Below are 17,862 nucleotides of genomic sequence, written 5' to 3' on the forward strand. Positions count from 1 at the left end.
AAATTCCTTGTTCAACATCTAATACAACTTCACAATTGGCAAATTTGTCAGTTGCTCTGGAGAACTTGTTTCTTCCCATTGCTTGTAAGACTGTGCAGTTTCTTACACGAGCCCTTATGTGCAGTATTGTAACTTAATTGATTGAAAGACTTGCTAATTTTATGTAATGTCTGTTCACATAACCACCTCTGCCCTTTTCCTGCATGACTGATAAGAGGAAGGAAAATGTCATTGTATTTAGTGACTTCCAAAATTTCTGGTATACTCCTTTGAAAAAAAAAAAAGTCCATGGAAGTGTTTGATACTGGTAGGAAAAGAGGTGACAGGTAGTCTTGTTGTAGAGACACTAGTGTAGAGACACTAGTGTTGTAGAAACACTAGTTTCTTCCTTGGATTATACAATATTGCATAGAAGAAAACTCCCATTGCTGTGCTTCCTAAAAGAGTCACACTGAGGTCAAGAAAACTTCTTTGCCAAAAGAGATTGAGGTTTCAGTGTTGTCTTTTCATCTCAAACTTGTGATGACAAATTAAACTTAGCATATTTCTGTTTGGCTTCTTCTAGACAGGCAAACGCTCCCAGCCAAGTAGAAATTTGTGATCAGTCTCACAACAAGTAATTTACTGTTTTGATTGAGTTGTTAGGTGCAGCCTCCACATACTTGTCCTCTGCTCTTGGCTTAGCTACAAATCATGTTCCGTGCCTATGCTTTGAAGGAAAATTAATTGATGCACAAAGCTCAAGTGCAATAGAATTCATTGCTGCTGTGCTTTACTTGGAGTAAGTTTTTGCTCGTTGACATTTCAGGCTGGAGAATGAGCCAGAAAAAGGTATGCTTCGTTTCTCCTCCTTACACTGAGCTCTAAATTGTTTCCTGTTTTGTCAAAAATCACAAGATGGGGAGTAATTATGTTCAGAGTAATTACGGCCATGTTTTTCATTTACCTAGGGAAGGTTAGAGAGAGATCGCCTGCCTTGTGTTTTCCATCCCGGTTTATAACACTGTGTGGCGCCCTTGTTCAGATAACAGTGCTTTTCATTTACTTGCTTTCTTTAAACTTGAGACGTGTAAAGGCTGTCCAAAATAGAAAGTATTCCTAAATGAACTAATTGGGAAGAATCTCAAGCTTTATTAAGGAACTCCAGTCTTTAAACTCAAGTCAGCTCATACGGATGGACATTTTGGAATGGATGTTTGCTTGATACTTGTGCTTAAGCTTTTGATTGAGCAAGTATGGACTGTTTTCTTTTGTCATGCATGTAAATTGTGCTCTGTGTGGGAACATCCCTTTCCAAATAACTTAAGATAAATGGCAGTTACTTAGGAAAAACTGCAATATTCTGTATTTCAATGCAGAAGTTAATATCTCAGTGATTTTAGACGTTTGGTACAGACTGAAGGAAGAGTCCAAGTGAGTAGAGGGATGGTTAACAGGGATATTCTGCTAGTATGTCTGAATTCTTTGCTCACATCAATCTGATCCCAGCTTCTCTAAGGGTTGTGTGTAAAGGGAAGAACTGTTCCATATACCCGAGGAAGTGGCACAGCACAATCAGCACAGGACAAGTTCTTTGGAATGTGCTTCTCTTACGTTGTTTTTCATGTATTGGTAGTGAATTTCACTTGCAGATTACTATGAATTCCCTATTGTGAAGTCTCTTTTCAGTCTGCTTTCCTTTGAACTGCTTTGACTAGTACTATGATGGTCATTGCATTTTTGCTCTCTTTTTGAGAGCTTTTAAGTTTAATAGCACAGATTGTGGGGGAAGGCATAGCTGTCTGCTGCTGTTACAAAAACTGATCATGACTAAATCATATTGCTTTCCTACTCTCTCACTTTTTGGTGTATCCTGTTAAGAGTTCACAAAATCACTGGAATACTCGGAGTTGGAAGGGACCCACAAGGATCATCAAGTCCAACTCTTCGGTTGAGGGTGAAGCTCTCTGGTCTCACAACCAGCAAATAACAGAAGAAGCATAAGAAAAAAAACCCACTGTAAAACAACAACAACAAAAAAACCCCAGGATAGACATAGAGGAAGTGTACTACAATTAAATTTATTTGTTCTTATTTACTATTTCACTCTCCAGGTAACTATTTCTGACAAGTCTTAAAATTTGAGATTATTACAATCTGCAGACTGGGAGCCACCAAGTGTTTAGAGGCTACAAGTCAGCCAATTACTACTATCATGCCTCAGTATGAGGTAGTAGCTTCAGTTTCCTGCTTTGAAAAGAAGACCAGTGAAAAAGTTAGTGGTTTTTTGCTGGTGCATAACTTGAGTCAGCTATGATAGAATAACACAACCTGAGCTTTATCTGCTTAGTGTTTCAAACCAGGCTAAGGCCTAGCAAATTAAAGCTATTGTACTGATTTGAATATAAGGCTGTATGTAGTGTGCTATGAGGCACTTTCCCCCCCAAAAAAAACTATGTACTGGAAAAATCTGCCCTGGATGTGATTTTTCTAGTTATGATTGTACCTTATGGCTGCTTCCAGGGCCCCTAGCTCCTCCCTTATGAAAAGAATTAACTTGTTCCTTGGTGGCAACCTTGGACCTTGCTGGAGAGCTGTGCCCAGCAGCGGCTGCAGCTATAACAGACCTGTTGGGGCTGCAGGACAAGCCATTGGCAACTATATTTTTGATGGGAGGCTTGCTTAATTTTAGCTCCCCGGCCAACTGAAACCTGAATACCAAACACTATGGTTGGTTTTCTTTTTTGTGGTTTCTGTTTGTTTGTTTGTTTTGATGAACAGGCACTGCCTGTCTGGCAACCAGTTTCCTGGAAAAGCAGGACTGTCTGAGCAAGCTGGGAGGTGAAACTATGCTCAGAAGGTCAGGCTGTTTTAGTACTATATACAGGATTGATCTATGGGGTTGTGAGTGGGCAGCACATATGTGACACAGGGAAGGGAGCAAGGTTTGAGGATGGCTACACTGTTGTATGTAACATAGGAGGGTGAATGGACTGTGGAGCTCTAGAAGGTGGCTAAATATTTAAATATGCTGACTTAACTATTTTTGGTTTGTTCTGCTGTCACTTAAAAAGGAATGCTTTAAATTTCAGCCAAGGTAGCATGATTGGAAAGCAGTTTTTATATTTACATTTATTCCAGATCTTCTCTTTCACGTTTAGCTTTTTATTAACCAATGCTTTTAAAAAGAAAATGCTGGGATGGCATTTTTGGTTAAAATGGGATAGATCGGCACATTTTGATGTGAAGCAATGTCCCATGAAGTTCCATGGCAGTGGGTGTTTATCTGCTCTGTGTATATAGCAACAGCATATTCCTGATTGTGGGAACAGGTATGCACACGTCTTCATGCTTGTATACACACTGCATTTATGGCCTTAGGTAACTTCCCACTACTTTTAACAAAAGCTAGGATGTGATTTGTGTGTATGTGGCAGTTGGTCAAATCTGAAAGTCTGTTCAAGTCCATTGGATTATGCAGAGGGCAAAATAGCCCATAAAACAGAGGGCAAAACAAGCATTATGATCCAGAAAAAGCATGTGGAAGAAAGTCTTCTTAGCTTTATTCTGCTTTGAGTAATAAATTTTACTTCCATGTCACTACAGCTGTTAAATCACCTTTTTCCCCAGCTTTGCCATTCTCATCCTCAGAGCTGAAAAAGAAAAACCAAAGTCATTACATTTTAAGACTTTCTTTCTATTTCTGAAGGAAAAAGAAGAAAATCTCCCAGTTTAGAAAAATGAAGAATACACATACCTCCGGTGGTTAATCCAGCAGAATAAGCATTGTTTTAGTGTTATAGAAAGAAATCAGTAGAAGGTGTTAGTTCTGGTAATTTTGCAATAAAGCAAGTATATTAAGCAATTACTCCATTATCGCTATTTGAAAATTAGTGCAGCTATCTTCTGTTTGTCTGTTACCTTCACTAACACATTGAACACAAATGGTATTGTCCTTGGCTGAATGCTGACAGATTAAAAGGATGCATGAATAATTAAACAAACTCTTTGTTTAAACTAAACTCCTCAGTGGGAGCTGTAACTGTTTGGAAGCTTTTTCCTTTTCTCTTGATGTTCATAGAAAATTTGTCTTTTCTCCTGGTGTTGAGTCAGAGTGGAGGTTAGTCATATTCCTGATTTCATCTGATGGAGTAACAGTATCTGTATAAACATTAGCATGGCTACTGCCTGCAGCTGGGTATAATGTGGGTTAATTTGAAAGTGACAGTGCAGGGCAAATGATTTAAGGTTATTTTTAGAACAGCAATATAATGCTGTTGTTTGATATGTAAGAACCTCCCCCCCAGCACACAGTTGAGCTGAGAATGCAGTGGGAATAATCTCCAGTCCTCTGACCTGTTAGTTTGAAGAGTCACCCAAAATAGCCTGTCTCGTTCCTTCATCCTGCATATGTCTCTGTACTGAGACAGGGGGTCAAAGCAGCTGTTTGCTTGATTTATACATGTCAGCAAATGTCCAGCTTGAGTTATGTTTTGAATGCTGAAGTTGTTGCAAATCATAGAAGCAACTGAGTGTAACTTTATATCATAGGGCCAGTGATGTTAACCTTAGCTCTTACAAAGGCCCTGTAAGACTGTGTACTGCTTGCAGGCTGAGGAATTCTAAGGGATTCAAGTCCTGGTCCTGGTCTGTTTTTGTCTTACTCTATATATTACAGGCACAGATGGCATGCATGAGTCTTCATTAAAAAGGATTTTTGTATGTTACTTTCTTCAATGCAAATGGAGCTGTCTCCATTGTGTTGTTTGAAGGTTGCAAAGGTTCCAGTGGTAAGGAAACAGAATAGCTCATCTAGACTGCCAAAAGCCTTGGGCCTTTGTGCCCATGAGAGCCTGTTCCACACTGTCAGTAGGTTTTGCTGCTTATTCAGCTTTTGTTTTCCATTTCCTTATTCATTTTGCTCTGTCTAGCCTTTGTTCCCCCCAAGGACTCTTTATTTCCCTAATGAGTATTGAATCTTCAAAACATTTGCACTTGAATTAATTTGCCTGAAATTTAAAGAAGAAAATAAGCTCTACTAATGCAAAACACTGGTGTCCTAATTATAGCATTGTCATCCTTCTCTCTGTATGGTTTTTCTGAGGGCACATACTTTGAGATATTGGTCCCCCACCAAGCTTAGGGTGAAAGGAAAATTGTTCCTATATGGAAAGAGGTATGTCCTACATCTTTGTAAGTTTGGGGGCATGCCAAAAGCTCCTGATTTAGTCTGATATTTCTCTATACAGATTGGCACATGGAACAATTTCTCTACCTCCTAGTTGTCCTTGGCCATCCCTAATGTTTTCAGTAACTTGCTCTAAAGGTGCATTTCTTTCCCAAAGCAAGATTGTTACATAAGGGACCATCTTCCTTGTGTGTCCTGTGCTTCCTTGCTTTCCATTCTCTTTCAGAGAGTTCTCAGTGCTTGTTTGATGCTTAAATGCTGCATTTGCCTCCCAAAGCTCTAATTTCAGAGAGGATTTTTTTTTCTGTTGTACAGTTCGTTGTTTTAGTAACAAGTGATGAGTTACCAAAAATAATTTTGACATCTCTTTTCACTGGTGATGTTTAGGGTAAACCTGCTAGGCTGGACATCAGCTTTGAAAACAATTCATTTCTCTAAGAAACAGCTCTGTGTAATACATTGTTTTAGACTGAGAGGCTTTCCTGGTTTTGTTTCCCTTTTAGAAGTCTCAGTAGGATTATGGGACTGCTTGGGAAAAATTGAGTCACTTCCTGGCTTTTTCCTCTGATCAAAAATGTCCTAGGGAGTGGCAATAAAAAGGTGGAGGGGTAAAGAAGAAAATGGCCTAGTTCCAAATTGTACTAGGCATTAAGACACTCTCTTGGAGGCAGTGCTGACTGGGAGAATTTTTGAGGCAGTTGCCCAACTGCTTTTAATTTAGTTGGGATAATTTTTTCCTAATTGGCTACTTTCTTATTGGTGGTTGAAATAGTTATAAGAAAATGAATGAGACCCAATACAAATTTACATAAGATTATCAAATGTCTTTGCTGGATTTACACTTAGCCCCTTTTCCTGAAAGTCAGTGTTGGTTTTCCATTAACCTCAAAAGAGAACCCAGATTGTTTGGGAAGTGTTCAAGTGGCAGGGCAAAATGTAGAAGTTTCAGATGCTTCTCTTGGGAGACAAAAATAAGCAGAGATGGCTACAGATAGAGGTGTTCAACTAACATCTCATGGTCTGTATATGGCCCACCTGAATGGTACTGCGATTTTATGGTTACTACTTGAAAAATTCTTTCTCAGGGTCTGTTCAGGAGCACCCACTCAGCAGGCTGTGGGATGAAAAAATGGTTCAGTAGCAACCTGCTGGTGGGTCACTTCTCTGTCTGCCTATATATATATATGCTATCCCCAAATTATAATGGGCTGGAGCAGCTGCTGGAGGGGTTTATCTTGCCTGTACTGGCTTCACTTGCTGGCATAAGAGCTGCTGGCAGCAGCCCTTGGTACGGGAGAATACAGGGAAATATGCAGATGGCAGGATTGGTGCTTGAGAGAAGGAAAGGTCTATCAAGTGATAAAAAGGTGCAGTGACCTTATTGATCAGAAAGGCTGGGCAGCACTGCTGGAGTATTTCAAGCTGTTGAGTATGTGACTCCATGAGGTTGATACTTCGATAAGCTGAGAGCATTGTTTACTGAACAATCAGTGCCTACTGATGCAAAAATACTCAAAACTCCTCACATGATCCAATGATCACCCTCTCTCTTGGCTTCACCTGTAGTGTAAAGAATTGCTGGGCTGTTAATACAGCTTTAGGCAGGGCCCAACCTTACACCTCTGTTGCCAAATTGCAGAAATATAGTCTGGAGGGAGAGCATGTGGGATCAAGATCCCTGATCTTCCCGTAATTCAAGCACAGTATTCTTTCTTTCCTTGATGTGGGATGTAACTACTGTCTGAAATCTACTGCTCTGTAAGTATACTTAAATGCAGTTTAATAATAAGAAGAGCTTTCCATGATTCTGGAAGTTTTTGCTATTGCTCTTTTAACTTTTATAATAAAAACTTTATAGAAAGAAATAGATATCTTTTGTATTAATAGAATATAAAAAGTATTCAAAAATAATACTATGGATATTGGACTAACCACATGTAGTGATGAAAACTGTTTCATTCTCTTTATGAAGTTATAAAAATATCGAACTCAGGTTAATGAAAAAAGGTTAAAATTTGCATAAACACTGTCAAGACAATGTTGGCAATGCTGATTTTGGAAAAATACAAGGTAAAGCTGGTTATTAAGCTGTCTTTCTGATTTAAAGAGCAATTTGGATGATCTAGGAAGTAGTTGGGATGCAGACAGGCACGGAAACATTCCAGTGAGGAGGAAGCGATAAGTAGCAATGATGTTAGTTACCTGGTAGAAATGAGAATGAATTCTGCTAATTGAGGTAGCATTAATGGAACTTTAAAGAGAACCACTTTTAATCTTGGAAGGTTACAGAAATGGCTTTTCTGAGATACTTTATTTTCCAAATTTTGGTATGGTAGCTAGTGCATTACTAAAGACAAAATAATTCAAGAGTTCCAAAATGTAGATTGGCATTTCTTAACAAATAAGAGCAAAGAAATGATTATTAGTAGCATATTAGTCTGTGAAACAATCCAAATAATATACTAAGTGAAACAGTTGCCAGCAGATAAGAGCAATATCAGTTTGCTACATGAGCAAACAGCAGTGACATGATTTTCCTTTTCTGTTACCTGTTAGTGAGGGATCTTCTGTACCGTCTCCAGGCACCTGGCCATGAAGACGAGCATGGTGTGTTGGCGAGCTTAAGCATTCCTCTTGTTCTTGTAGGGAGATGGAATTTTTGTGGGGTACCTTGTTCAGGCTTGTGCCCAGACTGCTCACAGGGTTTGTCTGTGGGGCTTCTGTGATTTTCCTGCCTGGTGGCTGATAAACCTGACTGTAGTGGCCTATGGGATGATATGCTGGTTTCTCAGATTTGCTGTCATCTTCATCATCATCATCAATGATAACCAATTCTGCACGGATAACCCCATCATATCGTGACAGCTTTTGGTCTGCTTCTGCATCGTCATCATCAATGCGCTGATAACCCATGAAAACCATTGTTACTGGCTCAGAATCGTCCACATAACATGGCACAGCTTGGACAATGTTGTATCGAACATCTTCCTCCTCCTGAGGTGCAGGGGATGTTTCACTAAGATGGCGGGGACTTAAAAGCCTTGTCTCATTATTTCTTTCTCTTATGTTCTGGTAAGGTTTTAATTCCTCATGTCCAGCTTTTCTTTCTTCATTATGAATCATCCTGTTCTCAGTATCAGTGTGCACTTTCTTCTCTGAATGGGAAATTACTGGAGAGGGAGACTTTGGCTGTATTACCTTTGGCAGATCAAGCCCATTCTCTTTATTTTGTTGCATAAAGGGCTCTGTTTTGGAGGGGAGTTCTGTCTGATTGCTGAATCCGTTCATCTCTCTTCTGTCAGTGCCTTCCCATTTTGGTCCAGGGACTAATTTGTCTTTCTGAGGAGTAACTGGCCTGCAAAATTTGTTCGCAAACACAGGCTCATGATACTCTGTGGGAGACTGGGAATTTTTTTCAGTTGCCTGCCGTAGCAGGTCCTCCACTTCAACAGGAGCAAGTTCATCCATGCCATTTTGTGTTGTGCTGCCATTTGAAGACACAGCATAGACTGACTTCCTACCATCATCGTAGACTTTAATTCCTGTCTCTTTAAACTCCTTTGATGGAAGAGGTATTGTTGATAACACTGTGTTTTCTCCTGTCTTCATGTCTTTTTCAACTTTAATTTCCATGGCAAACAATGCTGTTGAAAGAAACAAGTGCTGAAACTGATAATGCAGCAGCTACAAGAAATATAGAAGAGTTCTGACAGTGATAGAGAATGACTATTGGAATGAATTATCAAATACTTGATATTATCACATCCACAACCAGTATATTGGATTCTCATTCTGAATGTCCCCTATCATCCTCTGGAAAAAAAATACTTTCATTTGGATCTAACTCTGTGAGGAAAAATCAACTGCTGAGGAGCCAGTTTTCATTACATGATAGACTGAGAAATCCAGATTTAACCTTGCCCCTGGTGTTGTGCTGAGCAATAACAGCTGAAAGGGATCAATGTGCTGTGATGCTAAAGAGTCTTGGGCACTCTGAAGCTTAGGAGGCTTTTGTGGTAGTTGGGAAATAACCAGGCTCCTGCTGGCTGCCCAACAGCTGTAAGTGTGGGTAGAAAATGTGAAATGTATGATATGAAGGGAAGATGCACTTAAAATTTGGCCAGGCAAAGGAATGAAGTGCTGGAAAGAAGGGTCAGTGGTGAAAAGACTTACTCTCAGTGGCACATATCTGTGTCTCACCTCTCAGTTTTGATGACCTAACCGGTAACACAGCTTAAATGAGAACAGCAGTGTCTCATATCTGTAATGTTTACTCTTTGCTTAAGGTGTATTAGATTCAAGAAGTTTTTGCACATATTGACACCTAGTTACTAGTAGGCAGTACCTTTTCTCTTTTCTTCATCATCAGTGGCAGCATGTGCTGTACTTCTCAGTGCAGAAGGCCTGAAGTGCTTGGGAAGGTCAGGTATGCTGGCATAGATGTAGTCTGCTGACTCTGAGTAAAGAACATCCACAGATCCATATAGCATTAGTATGTTTTAACTGACTTCTGCAAGAACCTTTGAAAAAATATTCTTTTAACTAAACGTACCTTTTTCAAATCCTGCTTTTTCAGTCTTCACAGACTAGGTGGGAAAGAGAACCGTTAAAAATAAATGCGATAATTAGTTTTAAGGTGTAATTAGACAGTGCTTAGGCTTCCCTGATAGTTTTACCCTTTTGAGTGCACAGCTTCATACAGAGAAGGGGCTAAAAGTGAAACATGCTCAGTTGGAGCATGGCAAGGGAGAAAGTGAAATTTCTGTGGTCTTTTTTGCCAATATGAGTCCAGGTCACACAGGGAAGGACAAAATATTATGAAGTGTTAAACAGTAACTTAGCCTCCCACTGTGGCTCAACCTGGTTGGCTTCAAAGATTTTTCAAAGGTTACACTTTGGCCTTCCAGTTTTACTTATCTCCCTGAGTATCTTTAGAGAGTGTGTGTATATGTGTGTATACAAGAACAACTGGAGAACTGAAGTTTAGTTTCATCACTATATTTTTTTGAGATGATTTAGGATGATTTTAAAATACTAAAATGATCTTTTGACAAAGACTCATGACTAATAGCATTAAGTTTTGTCTCATCACAACCTCTCAGGGGCTTAGGGGAAAGCATGATGCAGTTTAGCTGGGCACATCACCTGAAGGAGTATGAAAACACCTGTGTCTGTACTTAGTCTGTACCTGTTATGTCTGTCTGTGGCCGAGATGCAAAGTTGCTGGTTGGTGTCAGTGGCAGTGCTATTTTTTGGCAATGTGCTATAGATGAGTAATGATAGGAATTGCTTCCCCACCCCTGTAAACAAGCAAATTGAGACATCTGGGCACTTAAACAACAGAATATCTTGGCCCCTCTTGTGACTGCTGTCATTTTAGACAAAAGCTTATGACCACTCATGGGATCCAGCTAGTTCCCCTTTCCCCGGTTATGATGATGAGTGAGTAATAAACTCTATTTCTGGAATAATTTGGAACTAACCTTTATTATGTCTTCTGTCGTTTTCTCAACAGACTTCAGTTTCTTTAAGATCGCTTCTTCCTTAGCTGAGACTTCCATTTCCTGTCTTTCCAGAGCCTCAATTTCCTTCTCCAGTCTGCAATCACAATTGCATTTGATTTAATACCAAACAGAGAACAGCCACTGCAGAGTTGATACATTGTGAATATGGACATCAGTAAAGCTGGCTTTACTTACCCTGAAAAATTTTGCTCTAATATGACGTCAGCTTACAATTTCACATGCATTCGGAAATAAGTGTGAAATAGTATTTTCATTAAAAAACCCCAACAAAACAACAAACAAAACCTGCCATAGATTACTTCTGAGCCTACTTTGAAAACAGTGACTGCAATTATCTTGTTTAGGGAAGGAATAGATAAGGAATATAGGCCCTGCACATGATTTCTTCATTTCTAAGCAAATTTTCTACATTGTCTCAAGAAATGTGATTTTTCTGTTGTAACTAAGATGTAGGAATCTAGTATACGGACACTGGAGTTATGATTTTGGCATGTATACTGGTACAGATTATGAAAAGAAGCAAATTCTTTTGTTGCAAAAGAGAGTCAGGAGAATGTTCTTGTACCCAGTAGTACTTAAAGGGCTACAGTATATCACCTCATAGTATTTTATTTTTTGGAGCCAAACCATATTCTGGAGGATCCCCCCCTGAGAAAAGTTCCAGTCAGTCTATAATTAGAAGCTACAATTTCAGGAGAACCATGTCTATCAATGGAAATCAAATTGCACGTGTATTTCTGGGATGTAGAACAGATATCATGTTTTGGTAAAATAATAATGGTATTTGCAAGTACATGTAGATAAAACTACTCTTAACTAACTTTCTATTATGAAAATTAATACAGCTATAAATAATAACAGCAATGTGCTTTCACACTACTTTTAAGAAGTAATAACTTCATAATGGTGTGAATTTTGAAATGGAAGAAACCTGCTCAAAAGACTAAACTATTGTTTTCCAGTCTGTATGGGATTGAGAATGAAGACCTTGCAAACACTCAGGATCATGCAGGGGCTTTCTGAGGGTGTGTCTGTCTGTGTTCAGATCCAAGATGCTAAGATAGTTTTCCACAGTTCTACATGTGTGAATGTGGGTTCTGGAATTACAAAATTCTTTGCTTTGATAAAATAGGTGTTACAGTGCTTGACTGACAGCCTGAAGGTTGATTCTTCAGGGGAAGAATCTTGATTAAAAATGCAAGATATGCTCATGTGATGTTATTTGTAGCATTCATAATAGTCTAGTCCAGAGCTTGTGTAGCCACAGATTTAAAAGCACTAGAAAGTTTTAAGGGCTTCTCTTTGGCACTGTGAACTAAGGCTTTTACTGACATTCATGTGTCCTTAGTCACTCATTGGCATTTTGTGTTCTTATTTCTCTGGGAAAACTGCTGGAATCACATTTCTGTGGAGCATTTCTTTTCAGCAGCATGGCAACCATGTAATGCACACTGGTACAGTACACCTCGGATAGGCAGCTGGGAAGGGTCATGTTTGCACTGTTAACTCAAGCAATATCCTCACAAGGGAATTGGCAAGAGAAAACTGGGTAGTTCACATAGGTGTGATACATTTTGCATCAAATGCTAATAGCATTCCCTTTCTAAGATTGCAGTTGAGTGAGATTTCCAACACTAAGGAACGATTTTTTGAGAGGCTTTTTGTTAGAGGAGGAGCCTTGTTTGTACCCAGGTCTAGTCTGAGAGCTATAAGCCTACCTCTTAGGGATATCAAATATACAATCTGGATATTCTCTGTCAGATTTTAGCAGTGTAAACCAGAACTATTTTGCCAGTTTAATCTTGGTTGCTAGGCTAATTATTGTTATGTAAAAGGAAGATTGAGGCTCAGCAGTCAGAATTTCTTTTGGGCCACTGACACTTGCTGTAGGCTTGTATTGGTTAAAAGCTATCACAGATTCATAAGTCTATATTGTATGTTTCTTACATGTTAAAGCTGAGTGCAATGATTAAGAAAAAAACCTTAAAGAAATAAAAAGAAAATTTCAAAACCTTCCACATTTGAGTGAAACATGCCTTCCCTTGCTTTTGAATCCATGTCAGAAATCGATGACTGTAGACTTAAGTTAGCTGCAACTGGTATCACTAGTTGCTGAGATCAGTCAGAATAGTTACAATTAGATGATCTGAGACACAGTTACAAATAGGGTAATAGAAATATTGGCCTATAACCCTGACGGGAAAAAAATGTGTTGTATTTTGACTTATTCTTTACTATGTGCCAGGATTCACAATATTACACCACACTCAACATTAATAATAAAAGTCTGTCATCCCTTTTAAAGTAAGCAGACTGGAAGAGCTGAATGCAGGCCAGCAGATAGGCATTATTTGTTTCCTTCTGTGTGACTGTTTGAGGAATCTGAATTAATATTATGACTCTTGCCCCATTTAAACTCAGATAAGTAGAGCTACACTAATAGAGTACTACATGGACTTTCATCTGTTAATGAAAACATCTTTTTTGGTATCACAGATCTTGGAATTGAGATGTGAATAAAAATTCAGGATGAAAGTAAAAGCTAAAAAAAAAAAAGTAAAAGCTACCAACACTTCAGACCTGAGCTCTGCAAGATGGCCTTAGAACCCTGATCAAAGGTACTGATTATAGTGCGAAAACTTAAAAATTGTATAATGAGGGGGATGAATATACTTGGACAGCCATAAAATAATGTAATGACTGTGTACCATATTTCTGCACTTCTTACAGAACAGTCTTCATTTAATATATTGAAATGTATTTTTAGATGAGACTTGATTGAAATTTTATCATAATGTGAAAATTAATAATGAAAAATGCACATAAGCATAATGAACTGAAAAATCATTAACTTATACTGAGTTTATTTTACTCTTGGTTCGAAACACTTGAAGACACACAGGTGAAAGAAGAGGAGGAAAAATCTTGGAGATATTAAAAAGAGAGAAAGTGGGGAGAGAGAGAAAACACAACCGCAAATAAATCAAAGATTATAAACTGCATATGTTTAGTTGGGTGATCAAGAAAAGTATTTAAGTTTATATATGCTCTCACATAGAAACTTCTGAATCAATGATATCTTTATGAAGTTGTATCACAGTTTGTATTTGTCTTGAAAGGGTGTAGCAGCTACATGAGCAATTTAAGAAATGATTTTTTGACAGGGCTTCTGGTTTTTGTAAAGAAATGGAAGTATGATATAGCTACTGTATTAAATCAATCCTTTGAATATTTTCTTTCTCTGGAGTAGTGCTTATCTGAGAGGGAAAAATAAGTGGATGAAAGAGGAAACCTTAGAAGCCAAGACACTAAATGGAAGATTTCTCTGCCAAAGTAGTAGCTGAATTAAGAAAATCTATGGATTTTTCTTGGCTGCTGCTGGCCACCAGCTGATCTGCCGGGATTGGCACCACTGCCACCCCAGGAAAAAAAAAGGGCTTAAGAATGAAAAGCAGATAGGAGGATACCACCCTGAAGAATTCCTGACTAAGAGGAAAAGGCAGTTAAGCAAGTCTTCACATGTTCTGAGGTGAGTCAAATGCTTTTGCAGCTCTGGAGTATAGCCTTAGTCCGCCTTCACGTATCACATTACAAACAATTGAATAAACTTTAGTTGTTTTGCATTTTTAAGTATGTTGTTTAGCAACTAATTCCATCAAGAATGTTACCAGCTGAAGATTAAACAAGAAAACAGGACTCCTAGTTCTTCACTCAGCTTGTACCCTGATCAGGATGTGTTCACTTGCTCACTGAAGCTTCTAACATGTAAAGAGGGTTAATAGAACTAATAATGTAAATGCAATTTTTTTTTTGTCTGCAACCAAAGCATTCAGCCATTTGTCTGCAAAGTAGTTCAGGACACTTGCTGTTCACTGTTTTGTCACTGTTACAGGGAATGGAACTCTCCCTTTTATCAAAAAATACTCAAATCTGAACTGATTAGCAGACATACACTAGCTCAACTTGACACTGGAGTAAAGTGTGTTTCAAAACAGAGGTCCCGTTTAGGAGGGTGATGGGAAGGATCGTGACACTACTGTAAATCTCTCTGCAATTGCAATTGTCCTCTCAGCAGAAAGAAACAAAGACTGAATTGGGTATTCAAAAAGTCTTTAAAGTGATTCAGATTTTTTTTAACTGAAGATAAAACCCATGTGGGGGTTGTATGTCACAGGAGACAGAATGTATCTGAATCAAGGGAATTTCAATTGTCAGATGCTTAAAAGAAAAAATTTTACTGAGCCTCTCAAAATTTGTTACTTTTACTGTATAACAGGTCAACATGATCAGGTCAGCAATCTTTGATTTACAGGATAGGTCAAAGGTCAAGCAAGCTTTTGTTTGCTTGGGTGATATCTATGGCATAGCAAAGGCCCTGTGCAAGTACTGAATAGTGCATATTTTATGGTTTTTTTTAGTGGACTTTGTTCACACTGAACTCTGTATTACTAGGTTTCTGTATTGCTACTGGCTGGTTTGAAACTGTCCTGGGTATGTATAAGCAAAATGTAATGCTATTTGGAAGGCAACATGGATGTTTTTCTAGAGGCCTTTGTTAGACAGCTGTTGAGGAATGGTAGGAAATATTTATAGCAGAAAATGCTTGATGTGAGTAAACCTGTGTAAATTCCTAATTCAGAGGAAAGTTCCCACACAACTCCAGGTATGCTCTTCTGCTTCCATTCTCCATCTGTAAAATCAAATGTCCTTGTCCGAGTCCTCTGTGTATTGTGAAGATAAAAGCTGCCAAAGGCTAAGGTGTGTATATATTGTTTTCTAAGGAAAGTAAATATATCAGTAATGAAAATATTTCTTTTGATATCAAGGCCTTACAAACATCTAAAGTGTCTTTAGAACTTCACCAATGGTGAATTAAAACCAGAGTGGCTCAGGAATGTAATAGGGAGCATTTCTGTATTGATTTTCTTTTCTAGGATGTGTTATACTTGTGTTAGAGTGAAGACAGCATGTCATTTGGTGTTATACTGTCCTTGTCACTTAATCATCATTTCATATCTATGTTAAGAAAAAGGAATAATTTTAAGGAGGAAGCAATTTCTTTGAACTTCCCAGGAAAGGGTCAGAGAAAGGGAAAGTTGGTTGGTAACACTGGTATTAACAAATAGCTGTGAAAATGCTTAGTTTGCCATGAAAAAATTAATTGCTGTGAAAGAGCAGCATATAAAAAAAATAAGAATAATCATTCACAGGTTTTATTAAAGAACAAGCGTAATAAAACAAATAGCCTTATATTCTTGGGAAAAGAAGAATGTTTTTAATAAGAGGAGAATGCCCAGCAACTGCAAGCAAACATTTATTGGAGTTTTTTTCCACTGCAGTGCTTACAGTTGCAAGTAAACTTACTTAATTTTCCTTAGCATTTAAATTGCTGGTTTATGGTCACATGATCAGCCACCTAGATATACAAACATTGCTTGTGCTTGTAATTAGCTGAATTTGGAACTATGCAGGAAAAGGATTCATACCTACCTACATTTCTGCTAAAAGCAGGCACAAAAATAGAAATTAAAAACCCACCAATACTAACAAAACAAACAGAAAACCTCAACAAACACACACACACACAATTCCCTGTTTAAGAAAGCAACTGGGGACCAATGATGGGTTTGGCTCTTTGATTTCTCCTTCCTTAAAGCACAAATATATTTAAAAATCTTTCAAATTCCTATGGGCATCTTTTTTGAAAGCTAATCTTTAAAACTTATAACCACTTGTTAAGTTTTGGGTCTATAGGTCTCAAGCAGAGGGAATATTCCTTTGATGCTAATTTTCATACATTAATTAAAGGTGTTTTTCAGGTTTGAAACTCTGATTGAATTACTGTTTCACTATTTGTAATAGTGATAAGTTCTAGTAATCTTAAAAAAAGTTTTAATGGCTATATTCAGAAAAATAAAACCCACTATATGTGTTCAGTTTTGATATCTAAGTCAATAAAAATTAAAGCCACTGAGCTGATGACAAATTCAGGACAATTACTGCAAAAACAGTACCAAAAGACTCTACAACTGTGGTTATCAATCAAACTAGAATCATGTTCCTAGTAAATAAAGGAGTCATTTGTGAGACTTTGCAGTTTAATGTTAGCCCTATGGGATAGGGAGGCACTGGGCAATGAGATTTGTAGGAACATCTCTAATGAAAGGTAGGAAAAGACCTTTGCTGTAGCAGGCTTCTGGGAATAAACTGAATACAAAACAGCATGAAAAGTGAAAATAAAGCAAGTGATATTACTGGGGCTAAGCAGCCTGTGCTGTTGTGAAGTGCTGTGTTATGGTGAAAGCCAGGTACTAAAGGCTGTGCAGGACCTAGTAAAATTGATGAATTTTTAAATCTATCTACTGTTGTTTTTAAGTTCTGATTCAACAATTGCTATCTCAGAGCAAAACCCATATATTGTGGCTTATGTCTATTGAATACAGCATGGAAGGGATATCTGGAATTAGAGAAACAAATACTCTGCAATATATTTATTGTACTGTTGATAAAATTCACAGTATGGAAGCTTGCATTGTGTATTCTATAATTTTAGCTGTCTAGAAAACATAACAAAGTTTGCTTTACTCTGTGTAAACTGGATATGTTTAGCCCTTGCTGAAGTTTTAATCCTTTACAAAATAAGGGACTCTTCAGAAGAGACCATTTTAACCCAGACCCAAGGGCAGGGGTACTACCCTACCTGAAAATGTCTTGTTCCAACTCATGAGTCCGTTGTTGGTCCTCCTGATTCTGCTTTTGCATTTCTTCTTGCTCTTTTGGAGTCATAGAACTTAGGCCATCCAAGAGCCATTTTTCTCGCAAGGCCTTTTTCTGGAGGGGAAAAACAGACAAGTAAGCGAACCCTAAAGTTAGGGTATTCAACCATTTACTGTATTTGTCTTGATGCCAGAGACCCAATCCACAGTCTTGTGCTCTATTTGGCATAAGACAACCTGATTAAATTGAATTTTGACTACTGCTGCTTTGAGGCAGAGCTGTGCCAGCTCTGGTAAAGAAGGCTGCATTAACCTCAGTGCTGCTTGCAGTGGCTGTTGGAATCCCTGCCTGCATCCTGTGTTGAGTCACTTAAACTGTTGCTTCCTACTCTTTTCTGTTTATTGTGTACTTTACATGAGGTTATTACTGGGGTTCAGTTGGCAGAGGAACAGG

The 17,862-nt window shown here is 38.2% G+C and overlaps 1 protein-coding gene across 1 annotated transcript in view; it reads right to left on the reverse strand.

Annotated features, from left to right (window-relative positions):
* Window positions 1-2,040: 2,040 nt before the first annotated feature.
* Window positions 2,041-17,862, reverse strand: part of PALMD (palmdelphin) — a 49,659-nt gene continuing 33,837 nt past the window's right edge. The window contains exons 4-9 of the mRNA XM_008922239.3: window positions 17,393-17,523; window positions 10,651-10,765; window positions 9,720-9,753; window positions 9,513-9,623; window positions 7,717-8,811; window positions 2,041-3,632 (exon numbers count right to left, since the gene is read on the reverse strand). Of these exons, the coding sequence (XP_008920487.2) occupies window positions 3,589-3,632; window positions 7,717-8,811; window positions 9,513-9,623; window positions 9,720-9,753; window positions 10,651-10,765; window positions 17,393-17,523 (1,530 nt within the window). The 3' untranslated portion in view covers window positions 2,041-3,588. The remainder of the gene's footprint in view (window positions 3,633-7,716; window positions 8,812-9,512; window positions 9,624-9,719; window positions 9,754-10,650; window positions 10,766-17,392; window positions 17,524-17,862) is intronic.

This window comes from Manacus vitellinus, unplaced genomic scaffold (assembly GCF_001715985.3).
Source record: "Manacus vitellinus isolate BGI_N305 unplaced genomic scaffold, ASM171598v3 scaffold_56_pilon, whole genome shotgun sequence".
Taxonomy (NCBI): domain Eukaryota; kingdom Metazoa; phylum Chordata; class Aves; order Passeriformes; family Pipridae; genus Manacus; species Manacus vitellinus.